The 17,785-nt window shown below is 37.4% G+C and overlaps 1 protein-coding gene across 1 annotated transcript in view; it reads left to right on the top strand.

Annotated features, from left to right (window-relative positions):
• BCKDHB (branched chain keto acid dehydrogenase E1 subunit beta) overlaps positions 1–17,785 on the top strand; it is a 135,425-nt gene that overhangs the window by 72,523 nt on the left and 45,117 nt on the right. Inside the window, exon 8 of the mRNA XM_009646075.2 lies at positions 8,378–8,464. Coding sequence (XP_009644370.1) covers positions 8,378–8,464 — 87 coding nt within the window. The remainder of the gene's footprint in view (positions 1–8,377; positions 8,465–17,785) is intronic.

Genomic DNA, 17,785 nt, shown 5'->3' with positions numbered 1-17,785 from the left:
TGGGTTGGAAAAGACCCCCAAGATCATCACGTCCAACCGTTAGCCTAACGCTGCCGAGTCCACCACTAAACCATGTCCCTAAGCACCTCCTCTACCCGCCTTTTAAATACATCCAGGGATGGGGACTCAACCTGGGCAGCCTGTTCCAATGCTTGACAACCCTTTCGGTGAAGAAATTTTTTCCTAATGTCCAATCTAAACCTCCCCCGGCACAACTTGAGGCCATTTCCTCTTGTCCTATTGCTTCTTACTTGGGAGAAGAGACCAACAGCCACCTCACTACATCTTCCCTTCAGGCAGTTGTAGAGGGCGATAAGGTCTCCCCTCAGCCTTCTCCAGACTAAACAGCCCCAGTTCCCTCAGCTGCTCCTCATATGACTTGTGCTCCAGACCCCTCACCAGCTTGGTTGCTCTCCTCTGGAAATGTTCCAGCAATGCAAAGTCTTTCTTGTAGTGAGGGGCCCAAAACTGAACACAGTGTTCGAGGTGTGGCCTCACCAGTGCTGAGTACAGGGGCATGTATATTACTTATGGCAGACTGTTTTGCCTTGGGGAAGCTCTGCCTGCACCACAGCCTCTCGCAGCAGCCTTGGGCCGCGCATCTGCTGTCAATGATTTCCAGGCTTGTAGGTCAGAAAGCGCAAACCTCGGCTGCCTCAGCTCAACGAGCAGGCAGTAATGGATTAAAAGCCTCTGTTTTGGTTAACTGCTAGCAGGAAGGCAAAAGATTTGTGCTCTGCTAATGTGGATCAGTTAAAACGATTGGCAACATTTTAGCTATTTGTCAAGTGGAAAAGAAAGTGAATGCTGTTTATCAGCATGCTCGTTTATTACAGAACTGCCTATGTTTTTTCATTTTATTGTTTGAAAAGTTTTGGTTAAAATTTTCTCCAAGGGCCTTCTTAAGTGATGGAGTAAGAATGATGTTTTTTCCCTTCTAAGTAGTTTTATCTTTGATCTACTTGGTTTGTTGTCAGTGTTCAGCTAGGATTCTCTGTGATATTGCAATAGTCTGGTATGTTTATTATACTTACACTAGCCTATGAATCTTAACAGAATGAGCGTAAGGCTGACTCTCTCATTACCACTAATTGAGAAATCTTACTCAATACTTTGGGCTGTTGAGCTGTGTGTGGTGAAATAATGGGTTGGGTATGTCCTTTGTTTGTCTTTGCATCTTGATTTTACTGATAAATGAGCTTCAGTTAACTTGGGAGAGTAGCGTAGACATGATATAGTAGATTTGCAGCGCCTCTCTCATTTTGCTTCTCTGGGAATTTAATACTGTTGAAAACCACACCAAATTATGTTATTTTCTTTTAATTCAGGCTAATTATTTAATAGTTTGTCTTTAATGTTAAGAATTATTTCTTTCTGCTATGTTGGAGCTTTAAACAGTGCATACTATTCCTAGCTTTTACTACTTCTAGGAGAAAGTTGTTCTGTGCAACTGGTAGTTAAAATATGCAAACTAGATCGTGATCATTAGGCAGTTACAAGGCTTTTGCATCTCTAGGGTATTAGGACACATCCTATTCCTCTTCCCTTCTATTCCTTCTTTGTGTACCCTAGTAAAAAAAAAAAGTGTTGGATGATCTATTTGGTTTTCCACAGATTCCCCAACTCAGCATGGCTCTGGGATGTCCGGAAATTGGGGACGTGGTAACTGCATTTGTTAAGATTGTCAGTGTATCACATGCACGGACAGGTCATTGTATCTGGGCTATGTTGAACCTAATGTGTCATGCTGTGCATCTGCACGTGCTTAGTAAATGTAATCCTCAGTGATTCATCTGGCAGGTTATGCTATACGTTTCTCTGTGGGAAATGCTGAATAGAAGTCTGGGATCTTATTTCTATCCCTATGCTTATGATATTCAGTACCAAGAATGCTGCTATGCAATTTCATTTGTTATTGAAACGTTAAAAGGAAAGTAGAGGTAATGGGTTGGGGAAAGTAGCCTCCCTCAGGTTTTACAATTTCCAAGCACAAATTCATTAAAGCTGATCTAAAAATGAAAAAGAAAAAAAATGTTTTTCAAGGCATATATTGAAAGTTTACTAAGCTTTTTTTTTTTTAAGCTTCCTTATTCTGATTGTTTTTCAGTAAAGGCACATATCTATTAGTGTTCATTTTTATATGACTTTATAATTGTTTGTATACACGCTTTTTTTGTTTGTATACACGCTGGGAAATGAGATATAATACAAATACATTTTCAGTACTTTTGCCAGCTTCTTTAAAATTATTTTGGAAAGCTATTTTTTCAATTATGCAGGAATATTTTATAGTCTCTAAGGAACATGAGCAAAAGTATGCAAAACTTCAAATGTTAAAGTGAACATCAGAAAAATTCCTTTTGTATAAAAGATGGAAAATCTTTTTATGCTCTGAGAACAGGATTTTCTTTTTAAAGAAAGTAGGCGACTTGCCATTGTGACACAATAACAGCCATTTATAATCTAATTCTGACTGATCGTTTCTTTAAAGGCGGTTGCTGTGTTAGCGAAGCAGCTGGTTACACTGGAAGTAGCACTGTTGCTATCTGTGTAGAGTAACAGTGTAAAACACAGTTGACCATCAGACTCCTTTTGGTTTAAGTCTGCTTTCTCCTAAGTAAGGGCGTAGTATGCTGTTGGTAGTGTCAGCACTTAGATTTCAAATTGCTTGGAAGCATCAGCCTTGTGTTGTTTTCTTCTGTCATCAGTGCCTGTAGGAGGGGAGAAAGCGGCCAACATTACGGAATTGAGAGTTGAACAGAAGAAAAGTGATTATAGAAACTCTTGGATAAAGGCTGTGGTCAGGGAGGTTGAAAATAATTTGCTCAGCTGCTTCACTGCAAAAATGCTGGGCTGCAGTTCAGAAAACTTTCAGAGTGCAATCTGTAAACATTAGTCTTGCAAAGGCTTTTTTTTTTTTTTTTTACATTTCATTATCAGGGTGATTGCCGCTAGCCTTTTCCTCTGATGCAACGTCAGTTGTCATCCTTGTGGATGACACCGATGTGAAACAGTCCTGACAAGGAAATTGAGGTGGAAAAGTATAGTCAATACTGGTTTCTGGTTTTGTTTTAGGGTTAATTGAGTAGTTGAAAGCCCTAGTCTCTTCTCTAATGGCTGGATAAAGCACTGGTGACAGTGGTGTGCCATCACCCGGGCCTCAGCTGCCCTCTGGAGGGAGGGGCACTGCTGAAGCTTTCCGTGAGTGAATCCTGATCTGCCTCTGATCTCTGAATCTGTCTCTGGGGTGGTGTTTGCTGCTTTGTGCTAACTGTGCACTGCTGTCGGCTAAATTGGATTATCCCCTTCAACTGGCTTACCCTGTGGCCCCTTTGGTGCTTGAGTAGATGCCAGAGATGAGCTGGGAACAGGAGATTCTGGGTAGGGTGGGACCTCTCTCTTTTGGGAGCAACCAGGGTTGCATCAGCTGAACTCAGCTGTGAAAGTGCAGAGTGACTGACACAAAGAGGAGCTGTGCTCTCTCAGTGCCTGGATGTTGCTCCGGACCTTCTTCTTATGGTCTGTTACTAAAGATGGCAAAGAAAGTTTCCATTTTAATTTAATTTGAGATAGGAGCTAACTACAGAGTCTCTTAGCGCCCTCAGAAGTCTCTCTGGACTTTAAAGATCAGCAAACACCAACTTCTGGTTGGGGAGGTAAAGAAGGAACACTTTTATCAGTGCCAATTGCCTTAAGCCACACCATATTTTTTGAAGATGCATTTTTAAAAGTACTGTACATGAGCTGCAGAATGTGCATGTGTTTCAAAATTTTAATCTCTTACTGAGGTAAGAAGTGTAAAGACTAGGGTTTTGGGAGATAGAGCGTAGATGTTGGGGAAATGGAGCGAAATCAAGCCCTTATAGAAATGTAACTAGTCTCTGGCTGAGGGGACAAAATACATCGCTTCTTGAAAGGCCATCCTTTTCTCTAAGTAATCCAAACAAAAAACAGCACCCATACCACTCCAACTATCCACCTTTTTAAAAGGTGATAAAATGGTAGGGTTCTGTGCTGGTCAATTTGTTACACTGTGCTGATTTAACTGCTGTCTTCTCCAGTTTTATGTCAGTGGTATTTCCCATTAAGTTTGAAGGATGAGGACCCCATTATTGGATGTTACCGTGCTACAATTATTTGGACTGTAAATGCTCTTCTGAACATTGGGCTTTGGTTATCCTGGAGGCTGAACGCTTGCCTCATTTGATTTGACAGGGACTAATGTTTTATAGCATGTTTTAAAAATGAAGTTAATGTTTTATAGAAGAGTATTGATATCTGAAAATAATCATTAACAATGTCCACTGTACCCTATAGATTGTAGAGCACTTACTTTTGAAAATTTCCCTTTTAACTGACTAACTATTTTACTTCCAGGAAATAAGATCAAACATCCATATCAAGATATAGAAATTAAATAAGTTAACCATTCTAGAACACTACCAATGTCGGAAAAGGTTGGGCTTATTAATCATGGGCTATGACTTTCTTCTAAGCTATGTGGTCTGAAACATTTTTACATGGTAATATAGATATTTAAGATGTTTAAGAAAATCACATTGCTATTGGCTGCTCTTATTACTGTATAGTACTCTAATCTGTAAGGTAGAGAAAACAATATAATAATAAAACCAGAGAGGGCATACAGAGACCCAATATGTTCGATGAACCAAAGTATCTTTCTACCAATAATTTGTTAATCTGATACCTTGTGGCACTGATACCTTCCAAAAAAAAAACCAAAAAAAAACCAAAAACAAACCCCACAAAAACCCAAACCCCCAAAACAACAAAAAAAATACTCCAAAACAGTGTCCCAAATCAGTTAGAAGGAATAAACTATAAAACTATGAAAAAAAAATTAGAAGGAAGGAGCAAGTAGGGAGAAATAACTTAGAAATATATGATCAACAGTTCATAATTAGGTGCTTACTGATTATCATAGTTGAGAAGTAAGGCATTAATGCTGCATTGACTTTAACTGTACGTTACGTAAAGGCAGGGCTAGTGAATGGAAATAGTAAAGTCACTGAGGTTCTGCAGAGTCTGATTTTTTTTTTTAGCCTTTTTTTAATATTTCTTATCAAAGATATGGAAAACATTAAAACTGTTATTGATAAGTTAGAGGTAACAAACAGCTGGAGAAATAGATAAAAAAGGCACTTAGTCACTGATAAAGAAAAGATAGGTTCATTAACTGAGCTGGGTTCAGGCACACATAATATATAATTATATTTGATATGCTGAAAAACATGTGTGTCTTGAAATTGAAAAACATATTGTGTATCTTGAAATAATAAACACACGCTATATTTCCATCTTTATTCCAAGAAGCAGTTATCCTTTAATGACAACCCCCCCTTTCCCAAGAACAGGGAATCACACTCATCAGTTGAAACTGGACTCATGATGTTATGCTTTGGCCAAAAGGCCTCATACATCCAAGAGCTGCAGAACTGAGGTTATATTAGCTCTGGATTTGGCGTTGCGCTGAAAAAGGCTGGAATGCTGGTTCCAGATGGGCGTTCAAGAAGGACATTGAAAACTGGAGATGACTCAGAGTAGGGTTGTAAGAATGATGAAGGAATTGGAAGTCTGCTGTATGGTGAAAGATTTAGAGCTCAGTCTGCTTAGTTTAGCAAAAGTGTGGTTAAGAGATCATTTGATCACAGTCTTAATGTATTCATGTGGGGAGCAGAAATGTGATAATAGATACCTTCTCCATCTAGCAAACAGAAGTAAAATAAGAACTAACAGCTTGAAGTTGAACTCAGCCAAATTAGCTTGGAAATAAAGTGCAAAATTTTAACAGGGAAGGCAGTTAAACACTGGAACAACTTACTGATAGCTGTGATGCATTTGCAAACACTGGAATTACCATAATTAAGACTGCATTTCTTTCTGAAAGACACACTGTAGCTTAGGAACAAGTGTTAAATGTGAAGTAGAAATTGATGCAGGGGAGCCTGTAGTATTCAGGAATCGCAATACTCCCATCCTTCTTTCAAGTCCAGGGCAGTATAGTGGTTAATTTGTGCTCATTTTGATTGTGGTGTAACCATTAGCAAGATTTTTAAGGTATTTCTACAATGTGGTGCCAGGTACCCACACTGACCCTCAACAAGCTACGATGGGTACTAAAAGCACCAAGGCTACGCTAGCATGGTTTCCCACCAGGAGTGGTACGTAGTGCTTTTTAGCAAGGCTGAGATGCTTGTATGCAATGCTTGGTGATCACAGCTGCTTGCTTGCTCTTAACAAACACTTCAGGCAAGGAATCCTTGAAGTCCTTGGGAATAGTGTAAAAATAAGGATTTCTCCTAAAGGAGAAGCAGGTTTCCAAAATGAGATGTTTTGGTTTTTTTCTTTACTGTTTACACAGGTTCAATATGAGAACAGATAAATTCATGCAAACAAAGTTATCAGTTACTTAGAGCAAGAAACCACGTTGGTCTCAGCAAACCTGTCGTGAAAACAGATGGAGGCTGAGAAATAGTGAAGGAACTATTCTTGCTCCTTTTTGAACATCAAATTATCTCCATTGTGGAGGCAGGATACCGGACTGCTGGATTACTGGTCTGATCCCATGTGGATTTTCTTATATGCATTCTAACAGTGTCTGTTTCATACTATTAAATTCTGAGAAACCAAATCTGTAACTTCAATGATAGCTTGCAATGTTTCAAAGTGTGAACCTCTCAGAACAAATATATGCAAAAGAAACTGTTTAAAATAAGAGGATTCTCAAAAAAAACTTTAAAAGTGATTAACTGTATCATTTTTACCATAATAACTTAAAACTTACTGTATCAGTTTTATCCAACTTAAAACCGGAGTGTTCATTTTGCAGCATACATTTTGTTCGTTGAACTGTCGTTCTGATATATTGAACAGATTTGTAGTGCAGTTGATGCCTCTGCTCTTTAGATATGAGTTTCCAGTGCTGGCGAAAGAAATCAGCGTATGTAACTGTGGATTACTTTCCAACTGTTGAAATGCCTTTTCCTGTCTTGCTTAGCTCTGAATGTTGTCAAACCACTTCATAGTACAGTATGTGGATCATCGTGTTTATAGGCCTGTGAGTTGCCAGTACATCTGTGGATTAGCTACTTAGAGCCATTGATTGAGTCATTGCTAGAAAAGCAAAAGAATTAGAGAAGTACTTGAACCAGAAGGAAAACAGCATAATTAAGGCATTGCCTTTATGTATTCTATTATGTAGACAACATGGAGCTGCCCGACTGGAGAATGTGCTGGTGTAGATATTAAACTGGAGAACACAGCATTAAGAATGTCTAACCTGATAGCTAGCTCTGCCTTGGGCTTTTCCACTTGATGCCTAATGGTACACCAGCAGTACACTATGTACTTATCTTAAAAATCAGACTGTAATTGTTCTTGAAAGATTAACATGCACATTATTTAACATACACATTATTCTAATTTTTTTATGATGCGTGTCTCTAGACACTCATTAAACTTTTTTATGCACCTTATGAAATTATAAAACATGTATTACAAAAAGTGAGACTTTGCTGCCGTATTTCTGACCAAAGGTATCTGATATTGTTCAGCTCTAGGCAATTTAGCATGTAGTTGCAATAAACTTCAAGATATTTGGGTGTGGTGAAGCTTTATACTCCCATCAGATTAAAAATATTTTGCTTTCATTGTTATGTTTCACAATGAACCCAGTTTGTTTTTTGCTTAAAAGATGCTTAGATCACTTCCTGTATATATTGTGCTACGTAATTATTTATAGAGTAGATCACAAAAAGGGCACAAACATTAAGATTTAGAATTAGAAAATGTTGCTTCTAATTGCCCTTCAAAACTTAAATAAGCAGCATTAATCCACATGATTGTTTTCTTGCTAAGATTTTTATTTAAGAGTTTCACTTTCTGAATAGCTATGATTCGGGACTTCACCTAGGGTCTGGTTATGCAGAGATATGTATCAATGAAGGATTTATTTACGTGTGTCTTCTAGTATTTTCAGGATCCAAGTTTTCTACTGACTTCTTGTTGAAATCCTTATTCTCCTTCAGAAATGTTACAGTTTGCATTGTTAGGGTAAATTCATATTCAATGGAATCAATATTAATTCCTCAATGGAATCAATTTTTATTCTTGATAGTCACCTAAAATGGAGTAGAAGACGTGAACACTTTTATAGTAATATAAAACCGTCCTATTAATTACTCAGTTTAGACTTTTAGGATGATTTATGTTTCAATGAAAATGTAAGAGGAGAAAAGTAGCTACACTCTAACACTGCTACAATTGTCACATTTCATATTTTCCACAAGTAGCACAAGTAAGAAATCACAAGAGCTGTGATTTGATTACATTTTTGGGGTTTGTTTTTGCTTTTCAGTCGGTGGTGAAGACTGGGAGATTGCTGATTAGCCATGAGGCTCCCTTGACAGGAGGATTTGCATCTGAAATCAGTTCCACAGTTCAGGTACACAGGTTATTTGTATTTTTCTGCTTGGCTGAATATGTTTATCTGTAGAAAGAATATTTATTACTATGTTAACAGTTGAGTTTTCTTATTTTTTTTAAGTTCTTCTTTTACATTTTTATTAAATTTCAGTTTTGTGGATGCTTGTGTTACTTTATCTGAACAACTGAGAAACAATGTACCTACCAGACATGTAGCATAGCATCTGCGAAGCTAGAAAATTTAACTTTCACTGAAAAGCAGGGAGGATGCACTGTCAGCTGCAAAGGAATAATCTTTATGTATAGTTTGTTTTTAATGTAATTTTTTTACCTTTCTCATATTTTTATTCCCAAAGCTTCTTAAAAATATATATAAAATGTTGAAATCGGACACAGAAAAAGCACCCAGGTTCAGTAATGTATAATGTGGTGTTAGATATAGTGTTCAGAGACCTCATTAGGAAAGCAGTCTGTGAAAGTGGTTCATGTATAGTTGTGGTGATGCTCACTCATGTGTAGAGCTTATATACACAGAACAGCTTTGAAAGGCTGAGATATAAATTGGTATCAGTTGTCTGCAGCATTACGCTTTAACTTTTTTCAAGTCCTTTTGAGCTTTCTGACACATTTTATATCTGTACTTGCATACAGATTTCCTCCTTAACTTGATTTCTTTCCTATGCATATCAGTGACACTGGTTTATAGAAACATCTAAACTAACTTGTCCATCACCATCTGATTGCTATTTTCTGATTATTCTATTCTTAGAGTAGTTATATATTAATATATATATTATACTAATTATAGGACTACAGACAAATGGGATTCTAAAATTCACAGAATATAAACCATACAGGCAGTAGTTAAAGCTTGGGAATGAGCCTTTTTGTAAGAAGGAATAGAGTTAACTGTTCTGGGAATGTAATTTTGAATTAAATATGCATAGGGAGTCAGAAAACTATGTTTCTTGATCTATGTGATACAATTTCTTTTCAAGAGTAATTGTACTAATTTTAATATAATTATATGAAGGTCATTAATTTTCTTCTACCAAAATTTTCTCTGTTAAGAACCAAATATATATCATCCTTCTAAGTAATGAGTATTTGACCTCCTTTCTTTTATAGGTAGCCTCTTTGATTAAAATAGGTCTAATAAAGTCATAAAGTATTGCCGACCATGAGTGTTGGAAATGATGTTTTTTCTCTAAATTCTTAGAAAAATGTGAAATAAACTCAACCAAAAGAGCCTGTCTTTTAGTGTCTTGTGTTGTTATTAACACTGGAGGAGAAAACTACTCTAAGCCATGCAGCAATCTCATAATTTACTGGCATAACAAAGGAAAGGATATGTGTTGGAGAAAAAAGTGAGTTGCAAAGAAAAAAAGCCTTACGAGTAAATATTATTGGAAGAGCATGGGATGCTCAGTGTATTGCTGAAACTACAGAATTAGTTCTTAATCTCCTCAGATCTGTGCTAAGAAAGGAACTTACCTGATTGATCCGTCTCGGGGTTGTTTTTCATATCAGAGGTTTATCTTGACAAATACAACTTATGTAGAAAACAAAGTTTAAAATGCTTTTAATAAAGGGCTATTTATTTCTGTCAATACTGAAAGCAAATATTTGTTTCATGGTAGTAGCTCCTAGTTTTATACTCTTATTTTTTTAGGAAACTAATATTTGTATCTTGAGAACTATTAGTTAATTTATCACACATCCTACCTCAGAATAAATTAGAATATAACTCTCTGGCATTGAATTTATCCATGGTGAGTTTCTTTCATATAAATTGGTTGACTTGAATCTGTGTTACAACCATATTGTCATTATTCTTTATATCCATTCTTGAGGATTTTATCATCCATACTAAAACTTTGATACCAGTTATTTTTAAGAATATTCGTACTGCAAAAGAGATTAGAATAATATTTAGAAAGCATTACAACTTTTTAAAGAACAGTATTGCTTTAGGCATAATAAAGACCTTGCTTTTTTATTCAGTTAAAACACTTGATCTCTAAATGATCAAGTTAAGTCCGTATGTCTAATATCACCGTGCTGTAAAAATAAAAGCGAAAAGTGAAATTCTCTTCTGCTGGATACAATGCATACTAAGAATGCCAAAGATTGGGGATTGTAGTTGGCTTTAGTTTTCTCTTACACATGGAAGTAATAAGACTTCAATAAAGTGTATCCAGTTGGATTAGATGGTTAGTTTCCATATCGTTATTCCATCCTTGCTGTGAGGTCTCTCGTCATAGAAATAAGGTGAATAAAAGTACATAGGTTATTTTAAAAGTTAACTGTCACAAATGCTTCATGGTGATGTTCACTTCAAGGAAAAGAGTACAAATGGAAATTATGGCTTTCACTCATGAACTGTAGGAGAGAACTATATTGAACAGTTTTCGGTTTGTATGTGAGAGATTAAAAGTAGTGTTTGGAGAGCCTATTAAGTAAGATTTGTTCTGTGACAAATACAGAATGTTTTAAAGGGGCACATTATTGCATTAAGTAGACATTTTCTCTTACTTCTCAAACACCAAAAACTAAGAACGGGATGACGTGGTGTAGTTAAAACTCTACAGGAGATGACTTTGCCCTTTGTACTGGTGTTTCATATGTGAGCTCAACAGGTGTTCTGAAGGGAGCAACAGATGACAGGATAAATTCACTACAGGTACAGTTAATACTTCATATTGATTGGATTGCGTATAAAAGCTTGCAAAACCTGTCATCTTCAGCAGGGATGGCACTAAACTTTTGCTTAAGGCATACGGTTGGAGCACAGTTGGAGAAGCCTTGGAGAAGGGCCCACTGAGATGTCACTTCCAAAATAATGAGGCATTGGGTGTGGAAATTATCAGTACAATTAATCACTTGTAATATAAAAGAATGTAAATCCAGTATTTCTGTCCCTGTTAATAAAAAAAAAAAAAGGAAAAGAAAAAAGAAACAGGATGTTTTCAAAGAGGGATGAGAGGGAGGAAAAAGGGAAACGGAGCAGATTCTGTTAAGTTGTGTGATAAAAGGCTCATCTCCACACACATGGACGTGCACACACACATGTGCAAACGAGCCCAGAGGCATGGCGGCAGGCAGGGGAACCCCAATAAACCAGTCTGGGAAATGGAGCCTACTACTCAGCCTCTGCAAGGGGCTGTCCCCAGCCTCAGCTCTGTGGGCCGGGACAGGGACACCCAGCACCAGGAGTCAGGGATGCTCTGGACTACTCTGCAGACCGAGTGGGGTTGCTGCCTGCCAGCGTTTGGGACTTATTATGGGATGCAGGGAGGAGCATTTTGGAATGCGAGAGTTACGGGATGTTTAGAGGAGGAACCAAAGGTGGGGAGAGGTGGGGACCAAGGTGGTTTGGGGAGGAACAGATATGGGAAAATAGAGAGCTAAGGAGATAAAAAGGACAGGCTGCATATGAAGAGGCTGGTTGGTATGACTGGCTGTGCCCTCTGCCTGATCAGCATGATGTGTCCTGTCTGCTCCTTAAACTCCATTTCTAACTGTTTTCCTGGGCAAGACTCTTTCTATTCTGTGTGCTTGTGTGTGTATGGTGGTCTGAGTGCCAGCCACTGGAGTGTCAGAGTGTGGGTCATGGGAGCCAGTGGGCCTGGGGTGCCAGACTGGCAGCATGTGAGTGTGTTGGTGTCTGTCACTAGCAAATATCAAGCTGGACTAGCTGTGGGTAGGTTAAGTGAGCCAGGTGTGTGTATATTTGTATGTGTGTGTCTCAGAGAGAGGTGGAGAAATTAGCTACTGGAGGAACCAGGATGTTCAGGCCAGCTACTGGAGAGACCATGGGGTCTGGGGTCAACTGAGAGACCCATTGGTGTGTGTCTGACAGTGAGACAGCAAGGGAGATGGAGGATCCAGGGTGAGCCACTGGGTAGGCTGCGGTGTCGAAGCCCAGTTACTGGAGGGATTTGCATTGCATGTGTCTCTGTAGTGGTGCATAAGTTGGGGTGGATGTCTGTCCCAGCAGCTGGAGTGGGACTGTGAGCAGGGGCTTGTGTGTGCAGGTGCCAGCAACTGGAGACACCGGGGATCTTGGTCTTAGGAACCTACAGCAGGGTAGCAAGTGCATGCTGTATTATTCTACTTTTCACTTTTGTTAATCTTGTAATTGCTTTATTTTAATTAATGTGTTATGTTTCACCATTTAAGTGTCTACTGTTCGAGAGCTACCTACCGGTGAGGTTGACCAACCTATATGTGTGTTGTTTCTCTAATTAAAGCGATGTTTCTGAAATTAGGTTAAGCTCTAATCCATGGCTGTCTTTCAGTAGTGCCCCTGTGGTAAAAAGATACCTTATAGAGCAGCAGCTTGCAATCCCACTTCATCCTTACCATTCTTGTCTTATCAACAAACTGAAGATGATGGTGTGACACCATTTCAGAAAGCAGCACAAGACTTAGTAGGGGACTATGAAGCATTAGGTTCTACAAAGGAAAATGAATTGAGACGCATGAAGAACCTATCCTTGATTTTAGAAGGCTTTCATGCTGCAATGGTTGATAAAGAGATCTGATACAACAGTTATTTGTAGTTGCTACTGTGTCATCAGTGTTCCAATTCAAGTTGTGATGTGTTGCTTTTTTTTTTTCTTGCAAATGAAGGGATTGTTGTTCTAGGTTGCTTTTACTGGGATGAGCTTTTGAGCATAGCTGTATCGAACTCTTTGTAGGAAGACGAGTTCCTTCCAAATGGAGCTCTTCTGTTGACCTTGCAGTGTAAAGAGGATAAGGAATCCAAACAAAAAGCTGTAATCCTGCAGTAACCAACCATCATCACTTGAAAGAGTGCTGTAGGTAATAATTTGGTTTCAACGAGTAGTTATTGAAAGGTGTAGAACCAACTAAAAGGTGGTCTTCTTTTTCTTTAAGAAGTCTTTACCAGCATCTTTTCATGTTATTTCAAAATTACTTCTTTTACTCTGGGATATAATATATTTGGAAGCTAAACTTACACTGAAGGTCTTATGAATCTTATTGTGGTCTAAGCAACATAAAATTTTAAGAGACTTCTTAGATTCTGTTTTAGGAAGGACTTAAATGAAACCTGTATTTCCTCTAAAAGTAGGTGGCCTTTCAATATGAAATCTCAAACACTTTGTTTGTACATAATGTATTAGAAGAGAGTTTTTGAAATTTGGGTATGGCTGGAAATTTCATGGCAATCTTAAGAATGTTGTGTGGTGTTTCATTAAAAACATTTTGAATTACACAATTTTGAGAGAAATTTCATGTAAGCATGAAACAAATAGCTTTTGTTTTTAAAACTGAATTTTGAATAGTCACTAATACAATACACAGTTCTTGCTGTTTGCTGGTTTTATGTAGTTTCTGTGTATCATGTGCACATATTTTGAACATTAGAGGCAATTCTGCTTAATTTCTGGCACATTTGGGTCCAATAAATAGCAACTGCTTGACTGCAAGACTTTGTCAGCACTGAACTGGCATTAGTACAATATGTAATGTTCTTTCTTGTTATTCAAGTCACCTTTCTTGCCTGTCTTTATCCAATCTCTTTCACAAAACTGATACTAGTGTTCTGAGAAGTGAAGGCAATTTGGTGGAGAATATATTTAGAAGTTGGAAATTGAGGCGAACAGAATTAAGATCGCTGGGGAAATTTATAGGTTGTCGTTGAAGATATGTGCCTGATGGGAAAGGATTAGGATGTGTGTATTGACTTGATTTTTCATTTCCTGTTTTTTAGGGCTTGCACATCAAATGTGTTCTACCATTCCTCCTTTCTATGGGCCTAGGTGTGGGAAAGTTGTGTTATGGTTATAATAATATGGTGGTCACTATTTTCTGTAGAAACAAAATAAATGTAGGGAATTAGCAGATACCATCTGACGCTGATCTTGCAAATACTGGAAAATGTACGTCACAGGAAGGTCTTGGTGGTTTCTACCTATTCTCTAGAAATAATTGTTAAGTTACCGTAAAAAGGAAAATGCTTACTTAATTTGAATATTTTCATTTAAGGAATTTAAAATTTCATTTAGGAATTTTGATCTTTGTGTACATCAGTAACATTATAGCAGTGTACGCTATGAAAATGTATGCTGTTATTAAAATACAAGAAATACATATGACTAAAGAAAGGTATTAGCTAATCTGGTAAAGATCACTGCTGTCTCTAAAATAACGATGAAGTCGGCACGATGTTTTTTGTAGAGGGTTGCACAGATGTAAAAAGGAACGTATTTTTTTCATTCTTGCAAGAACAGAGCAATTCTGGTTTAATTGTGGGTTTCTGTCTTGGTTTCTTTTCTTATAGCCCAGAAGCTACTTTGTGTCTGGGCTTTCTGGCTACGCCTTGTGAGGATCTGGGGAACAGGGAATGTTGGGTCAGCTACCAAAGAAATGTAAAGGTGAACAGAGCTCAGTCCTTAGGAGTCCTTCCAGAGGACTCGGGGTGTTTCTCAGAGTTGCACAGGAGTTTGTCTTACAAAAGATTGACATTAATCAGGGGATAGGTCCCAGCAAATTCAATGGAATAACCTGTTTCTGAGGATTGAGTTGCATGATCTTTTTTTTTTTTTTCAATTGTTCAGTTCAGTATCTAAAAATTGGATATAATAACCTTTGTCTATTTGGACTGGTGGTGCTTTAGATTTCCTCCTGCTGCTGCAAAATAAGGCCTGATCTCCAGTAAGTGGTGTAATTTCCTGCTAGTGTGTGACATTAGGAGAAACTATTAGATGAACTATTTTTGTGAGAAGCATTTCAGCAAAAGGAAAAGTGGATATGTCTAGGAATGCTTTTCAAAGATGTAAGAATTCCAGAGCAATTTTATTCTAAAGCAGGCTACCGTAGAAAGAATTTGCCAAAACAAAAAAAAAAAAAACCCCAACCTTGAACAACAACAAAAAATGTCAATGATTTCAGCAGTATGAAGATTGCAAATAAAATAGCCCTAAGCCTGCTATTGGACAGGAACTGTCTAAAATAACTATTATTTTAGAGTCCTAACAAAAAAAATTCACTTTTCCAGCAAAATGCTTTCAGAATGTTTGAACTGAATAATTTTTTGTACTATTGCATTATGTGTCTTTAGAATTTAGGATGTTGAGATATTCCAAACAGTCCTAGTATTTCAGTTTTCTCAAGAGCTGAAGTTCTTCCTAGTGAAGCTGTGACAGTCCTCCATGGCTCTTTGTGGTGCTTTGAGGAAGTGATTGCAATCCAGTACTCCAAAATATTTCCAAGACTGGGTTTATGCATCTCTGTCTGTACTGAGTGCAATAGGAACCAATTAATAACTTGAAATGGTCTCTTGGGTTTATTTTGAAATTACGGTGAGTTAAGGTCAAACCTTGTGCTGGTGCCACTTAAAATTTACTTTAATGAACAGGCTGTAAACCTCTATTGAAGTCTGTCTTCATTGAAAGCAATGCTTCCAGTGTAACTGTTACTCATTTATATTTAAATGATTTCATTCTCATAGTATGTGTTGAAGCAAATTGCCTTTTGAACTGAGCATTGAGATATCATGGAATTTGTACATCTTCAGAAGTTGGAGGAATTTGAGGTATAAGTTATTAGAACTCCTTAATTATAGAAATGAAGTTTGAAATAATTCTCTATTCAATTGGAGAAATAACAGAAGATGACTCAAACATGTTTTTCCAAGTTGATTATAAAGATGATTGAGCACAGGCCAGCCTGGACAGCTTTTTATAGGACACAGACTTTTATCACTGTTGAGTACCATTTCGTGGAATGGCTAAACAAAGAGGCTCTTGGATTAATGATAACATGGATACCTAAGCAAAAGGCATGCTAGAACATGCAGGTATAGGAGTATGGTTGTTCAGATAACATAAGAAAATTATCAAATCTGAATTAATGTTTTTTAACTTTGCTTTGGCACAGTCATAATAGGCAGTAAAATTGGAAGAGATGAAAGATTGACACAGTGTAATCCTACATTTACTATCTTACTTAACTTTGTTTGCCACTTTCACTCTTAGCCCACCTAGCAGGAATCAAAAGATATAAAAGCCTGGTTTTATCGATCACGACATCAGCTTCTGTCACTAGGAGTATGATCTAGGAAATGCTGGAATAAACACAGGGAAGTAAATTCAAGTTGGGCATAAAATGTATAATAATACCATAGAAAAAGAGCGGTGATTTAAAGAAAAAGAAAATCAAAACATATAGAAATAAGCCATAATAATGGAAAAGAACAATGTTATTTCCTAAGTAAGGAGTTGGGAGTAGTAAGGCAAATATCGTCAACATAAAGTTGCCGTTCAGTGACTTGAATCAAAGGTGCATTAAGATGTTCCTTGTATTTATAAAATATAAATATATGTAGTTCAGCAACCTCCCCAATTTATGATGCAGCAAAAATGCTTCTACTTCATGCTGTGCAAGTCTGAAGTCTTGCATACTATTGATAAGCAGTGAAGAAAATAAAAGTAAATAGACAGAACGTTCAAACCCAAGATTTCTCAAAGGAAATAAAGCTATATTATTCACCAATAAAAACTGAAGTTTATCTACTACAAAAAATATTTAAAAAACTAAGATTCACCAGTGATACAGAAAAGTTCACTAAAATCAATATTAAAAAAAATCATATTAGGAATTTGACTTATGAATTTAATGTGACATACTAATTATCAAACTAAGAGTTATTTGTTATCTTAAAGAGCTTGGAGACAGCAATAAACATTTGAGATTTTCTGTTTTCTTTTGTAAATAGAAGAACAAGTTCTGTGCCTTGTACTCCTCCACTGTGTGCCCCCTTCCAGGCCTTTGCCCCTCATTGCCCCTGAGATTCTCTGTTGCAGTGCCTGCACCGTTCCTGGGGCTGGTGAGCTCAGCTGTAGGGACTTGGTGGTTGTATTTGTCTGGCAGAGCTGGTGTTTTTCTGAGCTTGTATTGCTTTCAGTAGGGAACCAAAATCCAACAAGCAATGAATGTTCTCAGGGTAGTGCCTGTATTTCCTCCACGCTAACCTTTCGAGGCCAAACTTGTTCTGGATGCTACACTGAAGTGTCTTTGTTACTACACAGTTTGACTCGCTGTGTGGAAGTATCTTAATTTTCATCTTGTTTCATGTTTTGACACCTATGACCCATACAGAAGTCTTATTTCATAACTATAAGAAAAGTGGCAAAAGATGAGTGGACTTCTTAGAAGCTTTCTTTGGTGTTACCATGTTGTAAAGTCTGATTTATTTATGAGACTGTACGCATGCTTATTGTATATTTGGTGGACATAGGGAGGAACATATCTACCTAAAATGCAAACAGAAAAATCATTATAATAGCAGCCTGTGTTATCAGTTCAGGCT

This window comes from Egretta garzetta, unplaced genomic scaffold (assembly GCF_000687185.1).
Source record: "Egretta garzetta isolate BGI_Z169 unplaced genomic scaffold, ASM68718v1 scaffold9, whole genome shotgun sequence".
NCBI lineage: Eukaryota > Metazoa > Chordata > Aves > Pelecaniformes > Ardeidae > Egretta > Egretta garzetta.
This window is presented reverse-complemented; position numbering and strand designations above follow the sequence as displayed.